This window comes from Corvus brachyrhynchos, unplaced genomic scaffold (assembly GCF_000691975.1).
Source record: "Corvus brachyrhynchos isolate BGI_N302 unplaced genomic scaffold, ASM69197v1 scaffold223, whole genome shotgun sequence".
In the NCBI taxonomy this organism is placed as follows: Eukaryota; Metazoa; Chordata; class Aves; order Passeriformes; family Corvidae; genus Corvus; species Corvus brachyrhynchos.
This window is the reverse complement of record NW_008237174.1, coordinates 1,766,254-1,787,050: the sequence shown is the minus strand read 5'-3', so window position 1 is coordinate 1,787,050 and position 20,797 is coordinate 1,766,254. Positions and strand designations below refer to the sequence as shown.

Sequence of the window (20,797 nt, the reverse complement as noted above, 5' to 3'; positions counted from 1 at the left end):
AAACTCCAAACAGGAGAGGGTTACAACAAGCATAAGCAACATCTAGTAGTAAGTTGTCTCTTTTCCTTCCTAGTATTTAGTTAACCACCACCACACTGACTAGGGCTACATGTTTTTGGTGCCAATTAGCCATTTTTCTTTTGCTGCTGCTACATTTAAAAGACATTTTTATCAGCTATTACTGACATAGGGAATACCTCGGTTTTTAAAAAATACTTTATCTAGACGCAACACCTGAAATTTGAATTAAAAAAAAATTCTTGGACTTCTCTTTGTTATTGCTGCAACAGTTATTTTCAGTTCCAGGTTTATAGTAGTACTTTTTTTTTTTAATCATATAAAGCTGCCATAAAAGTTTTTTTTTCTTTTTTTAAAGAGAAGCTTGATCTGAAATGTCTCTACTGCACTAGCTCTTTTCATTTGCTGAGGAGCTCTAGTGCAAACACATACTGCGTTTTCATTTATAAAGGAATTCTAAATAGGGAATGTTATATAAAAAGCAGGAGAGAATGTTTCGTAAGACCCTCACTGTGTAAACGCCTATTTAATGATGTACAGTTTCCCCCACTGCAGTTTTATATCCATGCTTTCTACTATTTGCAACAAAATACCATTAAGATAGTTATATATACACATATTCCCCCCGTCCCCCTGCACTGTGCTTTTGGTTACTTTTCATAACAACTCCTGGAGACAAGCTCCAGCCTCCCAGTAGGATCAGAATCGCTCAGGACTGGAAGGTGCAGTACCTTTGAACAAGGTACAATTTCTCCCTCCTGGATGAATCCCATAATGCAACTTAGAAAAAAAAGTGCTCAAGTAAGTGAGACTGCCTAAGTGTTATGGAATACTATACAGAGACCAATTCCAAGGTGACATTTAGGAATCTGAAGTTAGAGCAAATATATAGGAAGTTATATTAATTCCTAAACTATTTCTCTATTGCAGCATTCATGGAAGTTCTCTCCTACGACCTTCAAAACTTTAGTTTATGGTGATGAGACAGGAGACAGCAAAACTTCCAGCTTGGCCCTCACAGCTCCTCCCCAACACAGCACTGCTCCAACCCTCAGCTCCTGGTTAAAACCACGCTCAGGACGAGCGCCCTGCACTGGTGCTCACTGTGCTCTGCCACACCTGACTAATCACAGCTGCAAATCTAACACAAATGGAATTGTTACACACACTTGAACAAAGCAGATTCAATTAAGTATGTCTTGGATAATTTTCTGCTCCATATAAAAACATACGGAGATCCCTAAGCTGCAGTAAGTGCTCATGAGTAAGGTTGAAAGTACTTATTCCAACAACATAGTTATGTTCAAGGCATTAGAAATAAGGGGGCCATCCACTGACAGTGATTCATGCAAAATAAACCTAAACTTTATTTAAAAAAAAAAAAAAAAAAGGGTACAAAATACAGAGAGTGCTTACTGTAAAAAATAAAGTTACTGAAGGCTCTAACCACCAATGGGGTATGAAGGTACACAAGCCTTTCACCAGGGCAGAGTACTGGGATGGCAGCACTAAATCAGCACTGATGCTACCTCAAATCAGCTGCCAAACCTGTACAGGAGCAGAACACCCCAAAACAAAGCATAACTAAGATACACAACTTAAAAAATTTAATTCTGAATGGAAGTTAACCTACGAGAACAAGACAGCCTGATATACCTTTGTGTAAATGCTTAAAAGGGAACAACATTTTATATCCATTTACTGCATAATTTATTGCAGGCAGAATGTATAAAAAAAAATTGCATCTTTCTGGAAATGTAAATCAAGCAGGTTTAAGAAGAACCTCGGTTTTAATGTGCAATATTCAAATTTAAAAATTTAAAATCTCCCCCATAATAATTTTGGTATACAAATGGGTTCCAAGGCTAGCCCTTTATCCCCACAGCATTTGCTTTGAGGTACTTTAAAAATTGAAGTTGCAAGAAAGAATATCACAAATGACTCATTGCAATGAAATGCTAATCTGCAGTCGAGTCTTATTTTACGTGCTTCCAAGTGCAATTTAGGAAGTAAAAAAAAGAAAATACTAAGAAAACACACCAAAAGGCTGTAACCAACAAACGGCTCCTACTTCAATTACGAATATTTTCACGAAAAAAAACCAAAATGAAACTGATATTTAAACCCTCTATATTCTGGCAGCCCTACTACAGAGTATCCATAGTCCATACTGCAAGTAGATAATAAGGAAATTGTGTTAAAATGATTTGTTCCCCTTTAACATACTCATCAGGCACACAAGCTTTCCTCAGAATAACATGCAGCTGAACTCTGTTGCAGAAAGCCCTTGCACTTCTTAAGTTTCTGGAAAGCAAGCTGGATCAACTGCACATACGTTTTCAACTGACTACAACATTCTTCAGGAAAAACAGCACGAATTTGCTCAACTGAGAACTAAAAGGAAGTGTTTTTCTATCAGTCTGTGTGGCAGTCTCACTTTGACACATCTTGCATTATCTGAAAGATAGTACTGGTTAGAAATCTCCCCAGGACATGCTATTCATTATCCAGGTGATATCACCTCCTACTATTCCTAAGAGCCAGTTTTGCCTCAAGGAGGTCTGCCTTATTTACTGGCACACACAGCATTACCTTTGTCATTTCATTCTGATCCTTAAGAACATCTGTATAACACTGATTTCATACAATGAAAATGAAAAGGTATGAAGTAAACTAATTGTGTGCGGGATTTCTACAGCTTGTCTGACTCATTTTCCAGTCACTCCAATTTATTAGCTGAATTTGAAAAGAACACATCGCTTAAATAAAAATATGCCCCTATTAAACTGGCAACTCCATCAACCTGAAACAGGCTGAAGCACTCATCTAATGTATGTTATAGTATTCTAGAAAGAAACTCACTTTCATGATTCTACCTTGTCAGACCCTGCATACATTACAACAGTGCATTAGTGATACAAGTTGTAAAATACTTTTCGGTTCCTTTGGATTTGCATATGATGGTTTTTGCATCAGTCACTGCAGGTAGATTGAGCAAGCTTTGTTTTTGTGTTTTAACATGCATTCAACTAGATATGGATCAGAATAAATTTATACTCCCTTTTTATCATTATAATTAGCTAAAAAATTGCAAGACAGTCCACAAAACAGGATTTGCTTTAAGACTAACTGCTGGAGTTCCAAGATGTAAGATATGCAGCACTGGAAAATCTTCAGTGATCAGGAATTAGTAGTGTTTAGCCGAGTGTTGAAAGCATTCAGAAGGAAAGTCCTGGTTGGAGGCATGAGGGCTTCAGCACCAACTTTTAAACCTCAATTTCTTGATTGCATATCTCCCATCTTTAAACCTACATTAAGAGGGGGGAAAAGAGTGGGAAATACTCTCAATTAGGCGAAACGTTATTTGAGTGTGGCAGAACACACTAGCATTGCATGCACCACACTGATACACACATATATCAACAAATGTTAAGTGTTAAATAATGTTACCCTAGCACTTATCCTGCCAGCTGACACGTACAGCCCTCTGGGCTAACAGCACACTACATGGACTTGCTCTTGTCATGTCCAGTCCAGCTTTCTGTCATCACTACCATTGTGTTTAATGTAGAAGATGCAATATTAAGAAGGTATTTTGTGCTAAATTTAATTACCAGCAGTAACGAGTTTATTCCCAGCATAATTTTCATTTCTTATATTCATGTAATGCAAGACTCTTGGCTGAAATACTTCATGTGAAACACTTCAGATCTGCAGACAGCTATGTAGCACCACAGCAAAATGAGAAATGGCTGCTACATTACTATCTCAAAGGGAATAGTCACCTGCAATCTCAGAACTCTGTACTTCTAACTGCTGAAACAGAAATCCAGAGAAAGTTAAAGTTAACTTTTGTCATAAACTAAATTGACTAAAAGTGAAAATTTCAGGTTCAGTTGGTCTGACAAGCCATTATTTCAAATGAAGCTGTTTTCAACTTAAGCTAAAAATAACCAAGCAAACAAGAAATGAAGTGGGTATCACAAAAACATTAGTCCTCGTGTCAGTTTGACACAGATTACACCCCCAAAATCCACCCCACTTTATAGCAGATTTCAAAATTCAACTCCTTTTCTTGAAATCCATGATCTAAATTTTGGCTCACACTAAAAATGCTTTTTCTATGCTGACTGCACGCAGTATGAACTGATACTTACCTGAAACAGAGTGAATATACAAAATTATTTCAAGGTTATCTGTTTCAGCAGCTTGTGAGGAATACTTGCTCTGAGCAAGGCAAAACACCTTGCCTACATATTTTGCCGATCACAGGTAAGACTACAAAGTCAAATACATTCATTCAGGAATCACAGTACTGCTGAATTCAACAATGATTCCAAAATACTGAATATATTTAATTCCAGACGTATTTTAATTAGGCAAACTTAAGGCTCATTCTTTCATATTTGACAATCACGCCTCATGAAATGATTCATGACTTGTGAAGACACAGACCACTGAAGAAATCCCAGTAGGATTTTTGAGTATTCCTGCTCAACTGGAGTATTGTAGAAGCACCCTCCATTGCTTATCATTTGCAAAATGTCCCCAAAAGAACCTGCAATGCTGTTGTTTGTAATAAAGATTAACTGCTTTCAATGTAACTTACACTGACTGCCAGGATGATCACCACTGTGGGGGCACATAACTATAGGTTGGTGTTCCTGGAGCCCGATATGTGGGCATAGTAACTGGATGAGGGGCTACTGGAGTTGGGGAATGAGTTGTCAACAAAGTACCTAGAATGAAGAGGGGGGGGGGAGGGGGAGAAAAACAACTTAATTTTAAAGACAGTTACAACTTGTTCATCTTCAAAGTTACCACTATCATTTTGCACTCCAGTCCCAATCTTCTTCAAGCCTTTAAGCAAGGGGGCCATTTTAGCCCAGTGGATGTTTAGGCCAAGGCATACAAAGATATTCATTACTCAAAAATAACTCTAGCAGAAACCCTGCAACATAAGCAACTCTTCCCACAGCAGGCTTTACAAGCCATTAAGAATATTTGATGGTAGAGATAACTTGACTGATAATCAGAATAAGTTAGCTCTTGTTTGCACTATTACAGATAGGCTTTGTCCCCATGAATGAAGCTCTAATGTTAGTTCAGTTTGTAACACCTAACTCCTCTAGTTTTGAGGTTTCTCAAATTAAATTGTAATTTTGACAGGATAGAAACCAGAATCTAGAAACAAACTTATGGCTCTTGTTTTTTCAATTTCTAAATTAGTGTCCCTTGAGTGAAAGTGGACTTTTCTTTGTGAGTTAACACCCAGTGAGTAACAAAGCATAGCACCCCCCTCAGCAAACACACCGAGATGGAACTGAATTATTGGTTAAACACCATTCTCTCCAAAACACTACCACTAAAAGAGTTTGGCAATAGGAAGTAGACATCCCCAACCATTTCCCATGGCACAGAGAACCTGCAGGTACTGCAAACACATGAAGTGTTGTATCTCAAGACAAGGAAGGTCTGTGATACGAGGGGTGGGCCCAAAACATTGCATTTTCCTCAGCTCTAAGAGGCTGCTGCTTTCAACTGGCTCAGAGAAATGCATTGGGAAGAGGAAGTCACACTTTTGACACTGGTATGACAAGATGCAAAGGGTGTTAAGAGTAAGTGATATTCTATACAGATATGAAGAAAAACTACTAAGTCTCATAATACCAACTCTGAAAAGAGGATGTGGTACCTCCATCCTTAGAGGTGATCAAGGTACTGCTGAACAAGAACAAACCCTGACCCAGCTGGGCTCACTCAGAAGACACTGCACCACACAACCTGCTAAACTGACATTTGTATGATTCTGTCAAGTACACCTGAGGCATCACATTTTGTAACATAGCTGTGCTCCACCCCGGGCTCAAAGGAGAGCTCCACTGAGAAAAAGCAATGGTTGGAAGTGCACACACCTGCTGACATTGCCATAGTCGTCCCAGCCACCATCCCCATGGTGACCCCGTTCCCCCTGGGCGGCGGGATCGGAGCAGGATACATGGTTGCTGGCATTCCATTGGGCTGCACGACTGTGGTGTGGTGGATTACGTGGGGTGGTGCTGCATATAAAGGCTGTGTGTAGTAAGTGCCTTGCTGTAGGAGAAAATAACAGTACATTAAGGAATTACAGTGTATCTGCTGGGGAAGATAAATGGTATCTTCTTTCACAAATGTATCATAAAATGAAAGTATTACTCTAAAGATGCAATGAATTTGCAGAGCAGAAGCCAAAACATTAATTTTAACTATTACAATTGTGTTTCACTCACAGTGTAACATTTTATCCCTTTTTAAGGCATTTAGAATAACAAAGTAGGGACCTTTGTAGATGCTGGCTGTACCTTCAACAATAAGGGCTCATTCATCATTCATTCTCTTCATTTTGATTCTTTTAGTATATTAATCCGTGACAGAATTCCTCATTCCTTCACAACTTTTTATTCAGTTGCTTTTAGTAAAATACCCCAATGTTTTTGGCAAATCCAAGTACACTAAGCAGACTGAATAAAACTTGTTAAGTGCTTATTAATACTCTTCAGCTACTGCTTACATGCCAGGTGAGTTTCCACTATGAAAAGGCAAACTTTCCCCAAAATATCACGTTTATTAACGTATCTTAATTCTACCCTTTCCAATAGTTTTCAACAGCTTCCCAAGCATGAGACTTGGTAAATCCCTGAAATCACAACAGAAACTCCATTAAAAAAATTGTGACCATTTTTGACAAAACAAAAATCAGGATATAGGTAGCTATAGGATCCAGCCTGTTTTGGTAACTACTGAATTTAGTGTCTCTTCAGTAAGTGCTGAGTAACTGTCATGCAAGAGAGTGTAAAACTGCACACACACACTAAATCACTGTATTAAGAATTCTTATTGTAGGCAGCTACAAATTCTCTCCATCCACAAAGAAATGAACGTGATGGAAAGTTGGAAGAGCTCACACAGCTATCACAGGGACCACACACAGCACTGCCCACAGAGGCATTCTGTGGCTCTGCCCACGGACCTGTGCATATGGGTTCTGCTGTGGGTAGGCACTTCGGACTGGGTACACAGCAGTCTGGTAGGGGTTCGGAGACGACGAGTACGGCGGCACTGCTCCACTGGTGGGTGAACAGGACACTTTGTATGGGGTGCCTGGCGTATAACCTGAAACAAAGGGAAAGCTGCATTAAAACGTGGAAAACACTCAGCAGCACGATGCTTTCCAAAGTCAGGCACAACAATTCTCATATTTCCCAACTCCATAAGCTTCATGTGAGTACTTCCTAAGTTAGTCCCAATATCCAAGCGTAAGTTCTATCATTTACCTAATACTGGCAACAGTCTGGAAATAGTATTTGACTGTGTCAACTAAGTTAACTGTGCACTTGTACAATTTACTTTTCAAGTCTATGGATATGGGGCAAAAAGTGCATTTTCATAATAACGTATTAGGCAGCATCCCTACATAGGGGGACTTGGCACATGTAAGTGTCAGTCAATTCTCCACACAATCCCAAATTGTACTGGCAAAACACAGTAGCAGTCAACTAACCTGCTGTAGGAGATGACACAGCACAAGAGTAAGAATTACAAAAGCCAGAATCATCTAAAGACCTCATGATGGATTTTTCAGAGAACAGAGACAAAATCTGCAACCCCCTACTTCAGCTTACTTTTATTTCTATTTGTTTTCTGGCATTTTCTGAACTGCTAAAATAAACATGAAATGCTCTACCTTTAAAACACAAACACTGCAAAGTTCAGTGCAACTGCAAATCAGACTTGGAAGGCACTTAAGATCCTTAATTCTTCTTTTTGAGTATTATATATGTAGACATATCCTTAAACATCACTTAAGAATTGTTTTTATGCTTTACAGTAAGACTTCCCCAAAATCAGTTTGCCTTGTAAATGTTTGGAACTGTTGAATTTTTACAGGGATAAGTAGCAACTGCTGGCTCAGACCCTGCCCAAAGACAGCTTTTCCATAATTTCTCCAGCCCTCATCAGACAAGGTCTCAGGGTCAGAACAAGGGCTTGAAGAGGCGTAGAGGAAATTGTGAGATAGATTATATATATAATGTTTCTGTGTGCTACACTCCCAAGATTATTCTGTTGCCAGAGTGGGAATACAAACACCTCAGCAGCAGCATCCAACAGGAGTAACATCTAGGGTAGCAAACAACAGGCATGACCTAGTCTGGAGAAAGCACCAAGGCCCTCGCCTGTGCTGTTTTGAAAACATCTTGGTTCTCATGCAGGTCCTACCACACTAGGAGACACAACATCCACAGCTACAATTTGTAGTTAGTTGGAGTTGAACAAACTAGTACCAGGGCAGGGCAAGGCAGAACAGACACTTGGTAATTACAGGAAAAAAATGAGACTATCAGAGTAGAGATTAGGTTGATTTTAAAAACTGTCTGGAATGGGCTGACTTCAATACAGAGAACAGATCTGAAGTTGCATAGCAGAGAGAATGCTGGCATTTGTGCTGTCAAAAATCAGCCTGTGCAAACAGCATGATGACACATGACCTTCATTCTTCTTGAAGAAGTCTGGGCTTCTGTTCAATTTCATTACACCCTTCAAACTAAAAGTTGTTTAGCTTACAAAGAAATAGTTTCACTGTTTCTTTTTAATAGAATTTATTACCTTTTAAAAAGCTGCACCGCAGCACTTACTCTGAACTCTTGCTTTTAGAGATCCTAAGTATTTCACAGATACAGCATGGTGAAGAAGGAACATCTATTAGTATGGGTAGCTATTTGTGGTGAAAACCCCAGCTACAAAATGCTGAACATGAAGAATCACTACAACCATGTCCTCAGTGAAGCCCACTCTCATTCTAAAAACCCACTGATACAGCTGCACAGGCTATTTCTCTTTCATTCTTGCAAAGTGGTAAATCTGCACAAGAGGTATTCTGTCTTCCCAATTATTTTTTTTTTCTCCCTTATATGGAGCAAAGACCTTAACAGTAAATTACAGGGTAAGTCAAAACCACAGTAATTTAAGACAGTTACCTTTTAAAACAAGTACCCTTTCACAACAGCAGTGGCACAGCACATTCAAATGCTGCTGTGTAATATGAATTTACAAAAGCTTTGATTCTACAAACAAGAGGTTACATCAGAAAGGTTAAAAAAGATATAAAAAAATCCCAGCTGTTAGTACAAAGTACTCCAAGTTGTTATCTGCCTGAATTAGAGGTCTGTACATTTTGAACTTTTGTTAACAGCTTAAAGAGCAGCAAAAAATTAAAGCTATTCTTAGTTCTGAAATAAAAGCTTACTTCCTATTCAACAGCAAGAAAGACTAACAATACTAGTTTTTTAAAAAATTAACGACATTCAATGACAGTATACAACTTCTATTCATCTTTATTGCTTTTTCTTAGAAGTGAAAAAGTTCTTTCTTTGACTTTGCTATATAGCATGAGCCATATTCCAAGATTAATCAGTGCAAACTAATATTACAACATGATTAAGTCTAACAGGTCAAGAATCTTCCCCAGATTTCCCATGATTAGTGAAATTGATTCCATGCAGCTTGGCCTCATCTTCCTGCAGCAGGATTTGCAAACTGCAACCTGTACTAAGACTGGAGCTACCTTTTGGTTACCTGACCCTAGAATCAAAGCCTACAGCTACTCCTCAGCACAGCTGCAGGATATATGCAGGGCAGCACAGAAGGCAGTGAAACTGAAACCACCTGATAGCAGTAAAGACAATAATAAAAGCCCACACAGGGTTCTGCCCCCTGAGCTAAGAGCTCTACCCTGATGGGAACGACTCTTCCTTGAACGTGGCTCTCGGAGTAAGTTCTGAAGCAATCCAGTGCAGATGCAAGCTGGCAGCCCCAGATACGATACTGGCACAGTGGCAATACCTAGCCATGGGATAGATATTTTTTTTTTTTTTTAGTTCCTGGAACTTACAATATTAATCTGTTTCCTTACCTTAAATTCAAGGCGAAAGACAAGATGAAGTCTGAGTCTGTACTCACTCTGCCTCCAAGCAGCAAACTGAACAGTGACACAGGTTGTACCAACCCACAGAGTTCCAAGGAAAGCTACACACTTCTAACAGGTTCTGCAGGCACACATTTTAGATGAGTCTTGCCTCAGTAATTGCTGACACACCCTCAAGAGTCTCCAGGTAGTTAAAGTCCATCCATTACAAACACTGAACTTCAATACCAAGCAAGCTTCCACAACATAAGCCTCCCAATTTCAAGCAGTATCCTTTCCTATTACCATAAATTAAACAAGTGCATTCACAGACAAACTTGGTTCTGAGGATGCCCAGCTCTACATTACCAAAGCAATGTAAGGAATTCCTCCCTATACAAAATAACCATAGGGAGAATACTGTTGTATCAGGTGCATGTTCCTGCTTTAAGTGGAAATTAAATGCTACCAGTCTCTGTTTTGTTTCAACTATCAGCACATTAAAATCATGTTCTATTTGGGAAAACAGAACTACACAAAAATAACTTTGATGAAGGCCTTGTTTTCCATGTCTGTTTTTCCACCTCCCTTTTCCAAGGCTCATCCTATTCCCTTTCTTAAATAACACCCATGTAAGTGCAGTTACGTAAGGCCTTCCCCTGTATCCACAATGCTCAATCAGTTCTACCCAGCAACCAGGCTTTCCAGACCATCAGCTTGTGCAAGACAATTTTAAGGGCAGAGAGAAGCCAGCAAGCTGAACTTGCAAAGATACCATTTAAGAGAGGGATGAAAAAGAATAATTTTGAGGATAACAGACAGAAGAAAAAACAGGAATCTGGAAATGACCAGTAGGATGCAAAGCAAGCAGAACCATGAAGGAAGCAGTGAAGGGAAATGTAATGCAAACCTCAAAGATCATCCAGAAATACAGAAACAACAGCTAAAACATCAGCTGTTCCCTTCTTGGAAGGTGCATGCAGTATGACTTAAGATTATTATAACTTTAATTTATCAGATGATTCCTTACAGGTCATACTCAAGGTAACATAAAACTTATCCCACAGTACAAGTGTTATTGTAAGCCCCTACAGCTTTTCCTCATTCTTGCTTCTAACCACTTGCAAATGTCAGGTTCTTGCTCTGACATCCCAATTCCACATACCTGTTTGGAAGGTAGGATTTGCTCCAGGATACATATTAGGGGAATAGGCAGGAGCAGCCGCTGCATAGCCCATGGGGAAGCCAGCTAGAAGAAAGAACACACCAAAGTTATTTTCTAGACTGACTTTACTCAAAGTTCTCAATGCACATGCTTTACCTGAGGCAAGCAAACAGACACAATCCCACCTCCTCAAACAAAACAGTGCAATCCCCTTCTCCCAAGCCCCCTGAAGATGAATGCTAAGTGAAGGGAACAGCTATGGTTTCACAAGTCCATTCTCTCTTACACCCCTCTTTCAGCGATCTCCATTGGACAACTAATTGTTAAGTTAGTTGGAAAACAAAGTTTTGTGTAACTGTCCTGCACGCCTCCCCCTGGGGAGATGCACATTTAGCACTTATCTGAATGGACTTTTTCACAGAAATAAATCCCTAAAAGTTAGAGTGACTCTGACTCTCCAGATCAGAGATATCTCAAGTAGAAAGTACAAAGCAGTAGTAGTCCAAACTGCTTGCTGAATTTGACACATATTTGCTACTACACTTGGTATCAAACAAGCTCCCCAGTTTCAGACACACACAGTGACAACAGTAACAAGTGATTCACAGAGGTATTGGCAAAATTACAGTGAAACATTTCCACACCAGAGAACACTGTGATATACTCCAGTGTAAGGCACAACACAGCATTTGCAAAAGCTACTTATTGGAAAGACATGAAGCTTGTTTAGATTTAGTAAGTGAAATTTCTGAATTAACAATAGCTATTAGTTTTCCCAAGAACCTATTTACATTATTCAAATCTGTAAAACCAAGTGATGTCTGTATTCAGAAAGATAGAGTTACTACCACATTCTGCTCTCTACATAGAAAGATTTCAGCTTCTTCAGATAAAAGGCAATTAATATTTGCATATCCACTGTCAGACTCCGAGCTTAGTTTTAAATTGCTGTTCAAATCTGAAGGGCATTTATTTCACTATGAATCCCAGAGTCCTCAGCAATTACTCCCAACAATAAGAATTACTTAGCTCAGGACTATATATGCTAACCTAGTTTTGTAAAGCACTCTGTAAACATATCAAGTGACATACACTTGGCACTACTATTAGGTGGTCAGCATGGATAAGACTAAGAAAAGCATTAGGCTTAAAAATTGAAGTTAAAAATAACATATCCAAGTCGTAACAACTTTTCAGAGTGTAAATAGCTCTTCAGTTTTCAAACTCACAAGCTGCTGGTGGAAAGCTTTAGGACAGCTTTTCCTTACTCAAACACTACACATCTGCAACAGTGCATGTGGGAAACATTTTCAGTCCTTTCTTTCCTCCTTCACAGCTTTAGCTGCACTGTGGAGCACTGAGCTACTCAAGAAACAGGTCATTTGTGAAAAATGTAACTACAACAAGCAGCAGCTTTAGCTTCTACAAGGAACTTCCATCCATATGAGAACATTTGAATATTGATTTCTTGCTGCTGTAAAACTATCCAACAGCCTGAAATAGGTGTAATATAATATAAACAGTTATTAAATATGCAACAGCTTTAGAAACACATTGCCTTTCAATAACGCATTCCACCTACTGCTGCGTTCCTCACTTTCTATTACCATGCAACCCATGTAAATGCAATGATTCTGAGTGGAGAATCTGCAGCTTTTCAATTAGGAGAAGCAAAGAAGGGGGGCTTAGTCATGCAACATTTTTCAAAAAAATCCTAAAATGCAAGTCTACTTTTCATTTTAGATAATGTGCTTTGTATTCATCCCACAATCTTAAAGCCTGGACCAGGCAGCTCAGCAAACTATCTAATGGTGTAACACATTATTGACTAAGCTGAATTTAAGGGTCCCAGTGGTGTGAACTGACCAACTAACTGCTGTGAGGAAGAATTCTAAGTAACCACATTGTAGCACGATACTTAAGGCACTTCTGTAACAATTCTATTTCAATTCCATATATTTTAGTTATGCAGACTGGCAAATATAAAGCACTTCCATAATTTAATATATAGTCTAGCATTTATAATAGTATAATAAAAGATAAGAGACTGCGATGTTGTTTAAACTGCTATTTCTGAATCTACAATAATATTTTTTCCTAAATAAAGGTACAACTTTGTTTAGTATAGACAAGAGCCTTGATGCAATATGTAGATTCTTACAAGCACAAATGAAAACCTGGTTAATATAAATCTGGGTTTCGAAAATAAATAGAGCTAAAGATATGAAGTTATATTCAAATAATCCATAATAATCTTTATCTAAAGCAAAAGAAAAGCAATCTATTACAAATACAGAAATAACTGTCCCATGCATTTTATTAATTAGTAAGCCTCTGCTGCTTGCCTTATTGTAAGATTACTACAGCCTTTATAACTCAGACAGTTACAGAGAGTAAAACCATCCTGCAGGACTTACGGTTACATAGTGTCAGCTTTACAATTTATTACTGCACCATTCCAGTCACTCAATAGACTTAAAAACATTTCAACACATTTTGTGTTTTCCCTTACAAATACTGTAGAAATCAAGAAAGGTGCATTCGTTTGAGAAACATGAAAAGCAAAAAATTAAATTAAAATGCTTTTGAGACAATCAAGCCAATAAAGAGAATTCATTTATGCACCACTATTTAGAAGGAAGAACAGAGAAAAACAGAACAGGAAAACAGGAACTCTAGTGCATTATCCAAGGTGAAAAACAGATTTAAGAATGGTAAATACCAGTAGGAGAATATAGTACAGCTACCAAGAATATAAACAGTAACAGCACAGAGTAATTTCTGCCTCCCAACACAGACACCAACTAAATCACAAAACAGCATCCCTGTAAAAGCTAAAGAAGTTTAACTTCTTACGAAATACAAAACTGAGCAGAAAAGACCCTCCAGCCTCTCCCAGGATGGAAACTCCCTAATCTCAGAGATAACAGAAAAAAAAGGCAGCATCAAGACATGCTGCTTGAAATGTCTCCCAGAGGCACACAGGCTTCTCTTCAGCCCTCCTGGAAAGTTCTGTGCAAATCTAATTTTGCCTCATCCAACTTTTAGACTATGGAGACATCAGAAATGAAGCCACCTTGCACACACACTAGGAGATGCGGGGAAAAAACCCCAAAACCTCATGAGAAGCTTTAAGTCAACGAGAAACAGATAAAACAAGAAATTAAACGTATTTCCATTTCAAAAACATTTTTGGCCATTTTCTTGGTCCCACCTTTGATGCCATGCTTAGGGCAATCAGAGAACAGATAGCATGAACAAGAATTAAGAGGCTAGAAAGGTTAACAGTGCCAGTCAACTGGCAGCAGAAATAGATTGCCTCCTCTTCTTGCAGGGCGTAATTATTAGAGCTCCTAAAATAAGCTGCATTGGAAGAGATACTGAAGTTAGAAATATAACAGAAGAAATAACATCACTCTTGAAATGTCATTTTTTAAATTTAAAAGCATCCTAATCCCAATCCCAAAACAGATTTACATGAAGGCATTCCTAAGTGACTATTTCTTCTTGATCACAAGCAAAGAGCATTGTAACCAAAATTTGTTAGAAAATAGAGTTGCTTACCTGGATAACCAATTCCTTTGGCATTTGCATAGGGAACCCCAGAAGATCCAGGGCTATACACAGGATTCATGATTTCAGTAACTGAATCAGGAAATAAAGAAAAAGAAAACCAGTATTTACTTAGGTATAAGGAAAGCTTGAAACCTCAACAACTAACATGGAACTGGAAACTGAGGAAACATATTGGAAGAAAAAGTAACAAAGGAAAAAGCAGCAATTGCGCTACTTCTCAATATTAAAGCTGTAGCTACAGGCAGGAAATAATCACTGCAGGAATAAGTTTCAAAGCATCCCAAGCCTCAATCAGCTAGAGAATGTTTCAGGAATGAAACATTCCCTGTTGCAGAGCACACTTTCAAAATATTTCCATTGCCCCGAGCTCCCCCCATGGCACGCAGATCCATAACCCACTGCAGGAGTTCTCATGTGTTGGACTTCTCCCCTCATGCCACCTATCAATCACTCAGCAGCTCTCTACCATCTATCAATCTTGCTTTCTTTCCATTTCTTCCTTGAAGCCTCTAGCCAAGGGATGCAAATACTTACGGTCTATTCCTACTGGCATTTCGAACCTGGCATTCCAGTCCTTTACCAGCACTAAATTATCATTATTACTACAGAAGCAAGTGGCAAAAGACTCTTGTGCATTGAGACAGCTAGCCCACATTTCTTCCTTTGTTTACTTACTGCCAAGTTCTTCAGAGCCTATGACAAGCCGACAGTCATGTCCAGTCATTTCTGAATGATGCATTCACACAAAAACCAGGCTCCTACAGCCAGCATCACCCACACGAAGAAAACCAAATCCCGTTTTAAAAAGAACCTTGTATGTAAACACCAAGGAAAATAAAATTGCATTGGAGATGCTTCTCAAGTGCCTCATACAGGAATACTGTTTGCAACTACTATTACAGAATTTTAGAAAAAAAATCCACATATTTAAAGCTCAGTATCGCCAATCATCTGACTTTCTGCATATATATATATATACACATATATATATATATATATATATACCTACACACACACACAGATTTACCACTTCACAGGGGAGGTTTATGTTGGATATTTGAAAAAGGTTCTTCCCCCAGAGGGTGGCTGGGCACTGAACAGGCTCCCCAGGGCAGTGCTCACAGCACCAAGCCTGACAGCTCAAGGAGTGCTTGGACAATGCTCTCAGGACATGGTGGAATTCTTGGGTTGTCCTGTGCAGGGTCAGGAGCTGGACTGATTATCCCTGTGGGTCCTTTCCAACTCAGGACACTCTATGATTCTTCCTGCAAGCACCCAAGACAGAAGGGCAGCCTATGAAACCAGACTTTCTTATTAACTGCTAATAGCTGACACTTGAGCTACTTCTCGAGATGCTATCTTACTTCAACCAACAGGGTGTTAAGCAGTTTAACAGTTTAATGAAATTTTGTAAATAAAGTTTATTAAACAAGGAAGTATAATTACACATGCAGTACCTTAGTTACAGAATATGTTATGGCAGGAATCCAAGTGGAGTTTATCAGTATAGCTGCACTGATAAACCTGCATTAAGCGACTCTGTAAAGCATAAATAATTTGCTTTTTAAAGGAACACTAAAAGCAGCTCTGTGCCAAGAGAATTAGCAGCACCTAGTACACAACAGATATAAAACAGCCATTTGTGCAAAATTAGGAATCACTAAGTGCTGTCAGAAAGTTTATTATCAGGTTTCACAACACACTCAATATGAGAGAATTACAAGATTCACCAGTTTCTCGGGCTTCCTCCCCTCCCTTTCCAATAACATTAACTTACATAGAATTACTGTTTCGTTCAGATTCATACTTGATTACACATCAAGAAAATAGAATCCACTGAGTTAAAAACCAAACAACCTGCCATTTACATCACTTAGTATGAATAAAGTTCCCCAGAGCAGCACGTTTAAATCACCTGACCCACATCAAGCACTATTTGAAACAAATCTCTTTGAAAATGTTCTACAGCAAGCTATACTTCAAGTCTAAAGTGCTATATTCCACTGGAGCCCTGTGGAGTTTTAGCAGCATTAATTCTTCTGTGCCACAATCAACAGGTGTATTTTGCTGGACCAGCATTTTCTTTTAGCAAGGCTGCTCTTTTCTCCCATACTTTTCTCAGTGTATCCTTCTCTCTAAACTATGACTCTCACTTTCTTGAAAGCTTTCAGTCTGTTCCCTTTGTATCTCCCTGCATTTTCTTCTCATGTGCATTTCTGCTCCTCCTTCAATGTCGATTTTGTTACATTTTGTCTCTAAATTTATAAAACCCTTAGGGGCTCAAGCTTCACTTTGGTTTCAGCATTTCCCAGTTATGGGGTAAAAGTCTTAAGGAGATGGATAAACCTTTCCACTCAAATAACACAGCGCTCTCTCACACTCTCATATCCTACAAATGTGCTGCTCCTCCTCGCAGTCTCTACAGCAATAAGGAGAAAAAACTCTGGAACCTTCTCACCATTCTGAATGGCAGTGAACAAAAAGAGGACTGTCAGGTGGCAAATCAGCAAGGGTAAGGGCCTCCTGTGAACATTTAGGCAAAATACACAAAAACCCCAACTATTAGAAATATTAGAAGACAATGACTGCAGAACCACACATGGACATACACTACAGGAGATGCCTTGAAGAGAAGCCACACAAAAATGAAGAGTTAGAGAAAACGGATAGAAAATGTCAGACAACTCAAGACTCTACCTCAAAGGAAGTACACACTGAGAGAGAGGAACTCCACTTAAGTAAGGGGAAAAAAAATCCTATGGCACTGGTAGCCTCAAGCTGTTCACTTCCACTTCAAATGAATCCATGCTTCCAACTTCACATGCGTACATACACACAAATTAATTCAACTTTGGTGGGACAGGTATGTACTTTCACCACTCCTGCTTTCACTGCTGACAGACAAGTCAGAGCCACCAGCCTACACAAAGTGCTTACAGTCTGTAACACAGACAAAATGCCAGACCACTTCTAATTATAAATAATTATTTTCAGGTCTTCTCTGAAGGACCCAACATGTGTAAGTATAATTACATAGTATTACCCAGTGGTTGCAATCATCCCACTCTTACCATAATTTTACTTGGAAGGGCATCTGTTATACTGAGATGTGGAACCTTGCAGTCCACTTCCCTGGAATGCTTCAAGTCCACATCAAACACTAGGGAGGACTCGTATAAAGCAAACCCAAAGAATCAGTGTCTTTCAACTGCTTTGTTGGCATTCCCTCCAAAGCATTCTCATGTTAATGGATATGCAAATAAGTGTCTAGAGTGCATCATCTGTATATAAATTGCACAGAGCTAACTGTATATGAATTACTCTTTCAGCTGAAATGAAGGCAATCTTACTTATTAAAGATGCTCTGATTAAAGACTGCACAAGGATGCTGGGAAGTGCAAACCTTCACCTTTCACTCTTGCCAAAGCCAGGCAATCAAACTCAGTTTTCATCAGGCCTGTTAGATCTCATCTAACCAGGACAACCATCCTCCTCTTAAATCCACATTTTGGGAAGCTGAGCACAAAGGCCAACCACTAATGCTGATGCTCTAGCACTCCCAATTGGATCTGCTTTGCACACAGCCTTTCCTGCTACACTCGGAACAAGCATGTTTCTAGGAAACTCTGCTTTTAAAAATAATTTCACAGAGATTAATGTAAAAACCCACAGATCAATGCAAACACTGAAAGACAAACTGCACGTTCCTTTGCAACACATGTATTTTCTTACTCCTCATTTTCAAAGTTGTGCAGAAACACCACTAGAGTAAGATCTACCGAATGCCGCTTTGCGCTCATTTTATGACAATTCCATCACAAGAGTTGGGGAAAAATCTCCAATTACCTTGGCTAAAGCACTCTACTGTGGTCCACTAACACTTTCCTTCTTGGATCTTAGGCAACTCACACTAAGTCATTTCAGTGTTTAACATCTATCCATTCTGGAACACTTTCAGAATTTCATTTGCTATGAAATTGTACAAATGACCCAGTTTCCACTACTAAGTCACCATCTCAATAACGTTCTACATTTTACCCATTTGACTTCTAGTCAAAGCATAATACAAGTAAAATACATAAGTGCCTGGTAGCTCGTAATGTAAAAAAAGTAATTTCCACTGCTATGTAACAAAGGAAACAGTTCATGACACTTCAGCTCTTCAAATAACTGACAATTAAAGTCTCAGTTACATTATGTTCCGTTAAAACTTCAGCCACCAAACACGCCATTTGATGCAAATCCAAGGCCAAATAACAGGCACTTTTCTCACCATTAGTTTAAAAAAGGGGGCTCATATTATAAAGCCCAAGACAAGGCATCCCATGCTGTACTGGTATTAGCAGGTAGTACTTAATTTCTTCCATCCATCCAAGACCTCAAAAAAGGTCACTGAGTTTTCCCAGGAAGGAGGTACTCGCCCTGTTCAGGCTAGGGCAGGGGTTTGTGGTAGCCCATGACTGCAGGCAGCTGGAATCAATGCTCACACAGAACTGTTGAGCAGCTGGCAAGCAATCCCTGCACTGGGACCCCTCGCTAGGCTAGATCAGCTAAGCTGGTTGCCAGGATTCTGGGGTCTGTTGGAGGATTTTTGGATAAAGGATTGCTAGTTTTCCACCTATCAGCTTGAGAGAACTGAGACACATCCCCAAACGGCCAAGACTAGTTCCAGGGCATGGAAGGGAGCAGGACTGGACAGTGACAGGACAGACTGAGGCTGCAGAACCACAGCCTAGGAAAGGACAGCTAACAGCTTTGCTCGAAGTTCACACATAAAGTAAACTACAAAGCTGGAACTATCATCCCCAAGCAAGTCTTCCTCCCTGCTTGAGTTACAAGATGCTGTCATAGAGAAAGAATAAGACACCTCCAAGCACTCTTCTATGTTTTGTGTGCATGCATTCTTTTTTCCTAAGACTAAAAAAGGAACGGAGCAGTTTAGATTCTCCAATCTATTTAATTAATAATTTAATGTAAGACTGAATACAACTCTCCCCTGTAAGCCAAGGGTGTGTTAGGATTTTTTTGCTATGTAAAATACACATACAGTAACACCAACACCACTTGTACTCAGTATCTGTAAGGACAGAGACAACATGACTATATAGGAAAGACTCAATAGTTCCGTATGTCATTCACAAAAAGAAAACCTACACAAAAAATTTAATACTAAGCTCCTGCTTGTGATCCAGTTTCATTTGTACATTGTGGCATTGCTCTAGTCTTCATAATATCCCAGAACATTACCAAAACCTTTTTTTCTTCAAAAAAACCCCTTCTAACTTGTGAAAACATTAAACAAACTGCCCAGCATTTCTCAACGTCTACAATTTCTGTTGTTGCTATGGCACAAGGGGATAGAAGTTGCCAGCTCCAATCCCTGCATCTCCTGTGTAACTTTGAATTTGTATATATTCTCATCTCAAACAAGTCCTCAAAACATCAAGTCCTTACTGTAAGGATCACAGAAGCCAGTCTACTGCCAAATTTAGGGGAAGTTACCCAACTATGAGAAACAGAGGAAAAAAAGCAAATTGGAAGAATATAACATCACTACATGAAGGAATTGTATCTAGAACTTTTTAAACCCCAGAGCTCTGCTTCATCCTAAAATCCTATAAAGCATTTTTTCATTCAATTAATTTTCAGTTTATTCCCTATTACTTTCTGAAATAACATGAAACTGTCACAAACCACAACGAACACAGGATTTCCAAAAGCCTCCTAAGCCCTCCTCCTTTCTAACCTCAGAGTTAAAGTGTGTAATTACCACCCCAAACGTGCAGGGAAAGGGTGCGTTCTATGAGCGTGGAAGTTTTATGACACTGACAATTACACATCTTGCAGCAAAATCACATCAGAGCAGACAGAAAGTCTGGTCACAGGAGGTAACATGCACACTGCGATTCAACATTCACGAACAAATCAAGTCCAGCTCTTCTGCCCCTGAGAGCTGGGTGTCTGCCCTCACTGAATCCCTGACTTTTTACGTGTCTCAGAGCATTAATTTCACCATTTGGCTGGTGTTTATACGGCTCCAAAGGATGGAGAAAAGCACCGCGAGCCCGTTTGTACCTTTTGCCTTTCTGCCTCACAAG

At 39.2% G+C, this 20,797-nt stretch overlaps 1 protein-coding gene across 1 annotated transcript; it reads right to left on the bottom strand.

The window, feature by feature from the left end:
* Positions 1 to 138: 138 nt before the first annotated feature.
* On the bottom strand, positions 139 to 20,797 carry FAM168B (family with sequence similarity 168 member B). The gene is made up of 7 exons (XM_017728790.1): positions 20,775 to 20,797; positions 14,688 to 14,768; positions 11,124 to 11,207; positions 7,028 to 7,170; positions 5,934 to 6,111; positions 4,628 to 4,757; positions 139 to 3,326 (listed from the first exon to the last, which is right to left on the bottom strand). The coding sequence occupies exons 2-6, from the start codon at positions 14,755 to 14,757 to the stop codon at positions 4,645 to 4,647; spliced, it is 588 nt and encodes a 195-aa protein (XP_017584279.1). The 5' UTR covers positions 14,758 to 14,768; positions 20,775 to 20,797; the 3' UTR covers positions 139 to 3,326; positions 4,628 to 4,644.

Coding starts and splice junctions, on each gene's coding strand:
- FAM168B (XM_017728790.1), bottom strand. CDS start 14,757: ATGAATCCTGTGTATAGCCCTGGATCTTCTGGGGTTCCCTATGCAAAT. Junction 11,208..14,687: donor CAAAGGAATTGGTTATCCAG/GTAAGCAACTCT, acceptor TCTTTCTTCTAG/CTGGCTTCCCCATGGGCTAT. Junction 6,112..7,027: donor AGCAGAACCCATATGCACAG/GTCCGTGGGCAG, acceptor TTTCTCCTACAG/CAAGGCACTTACTACACACA.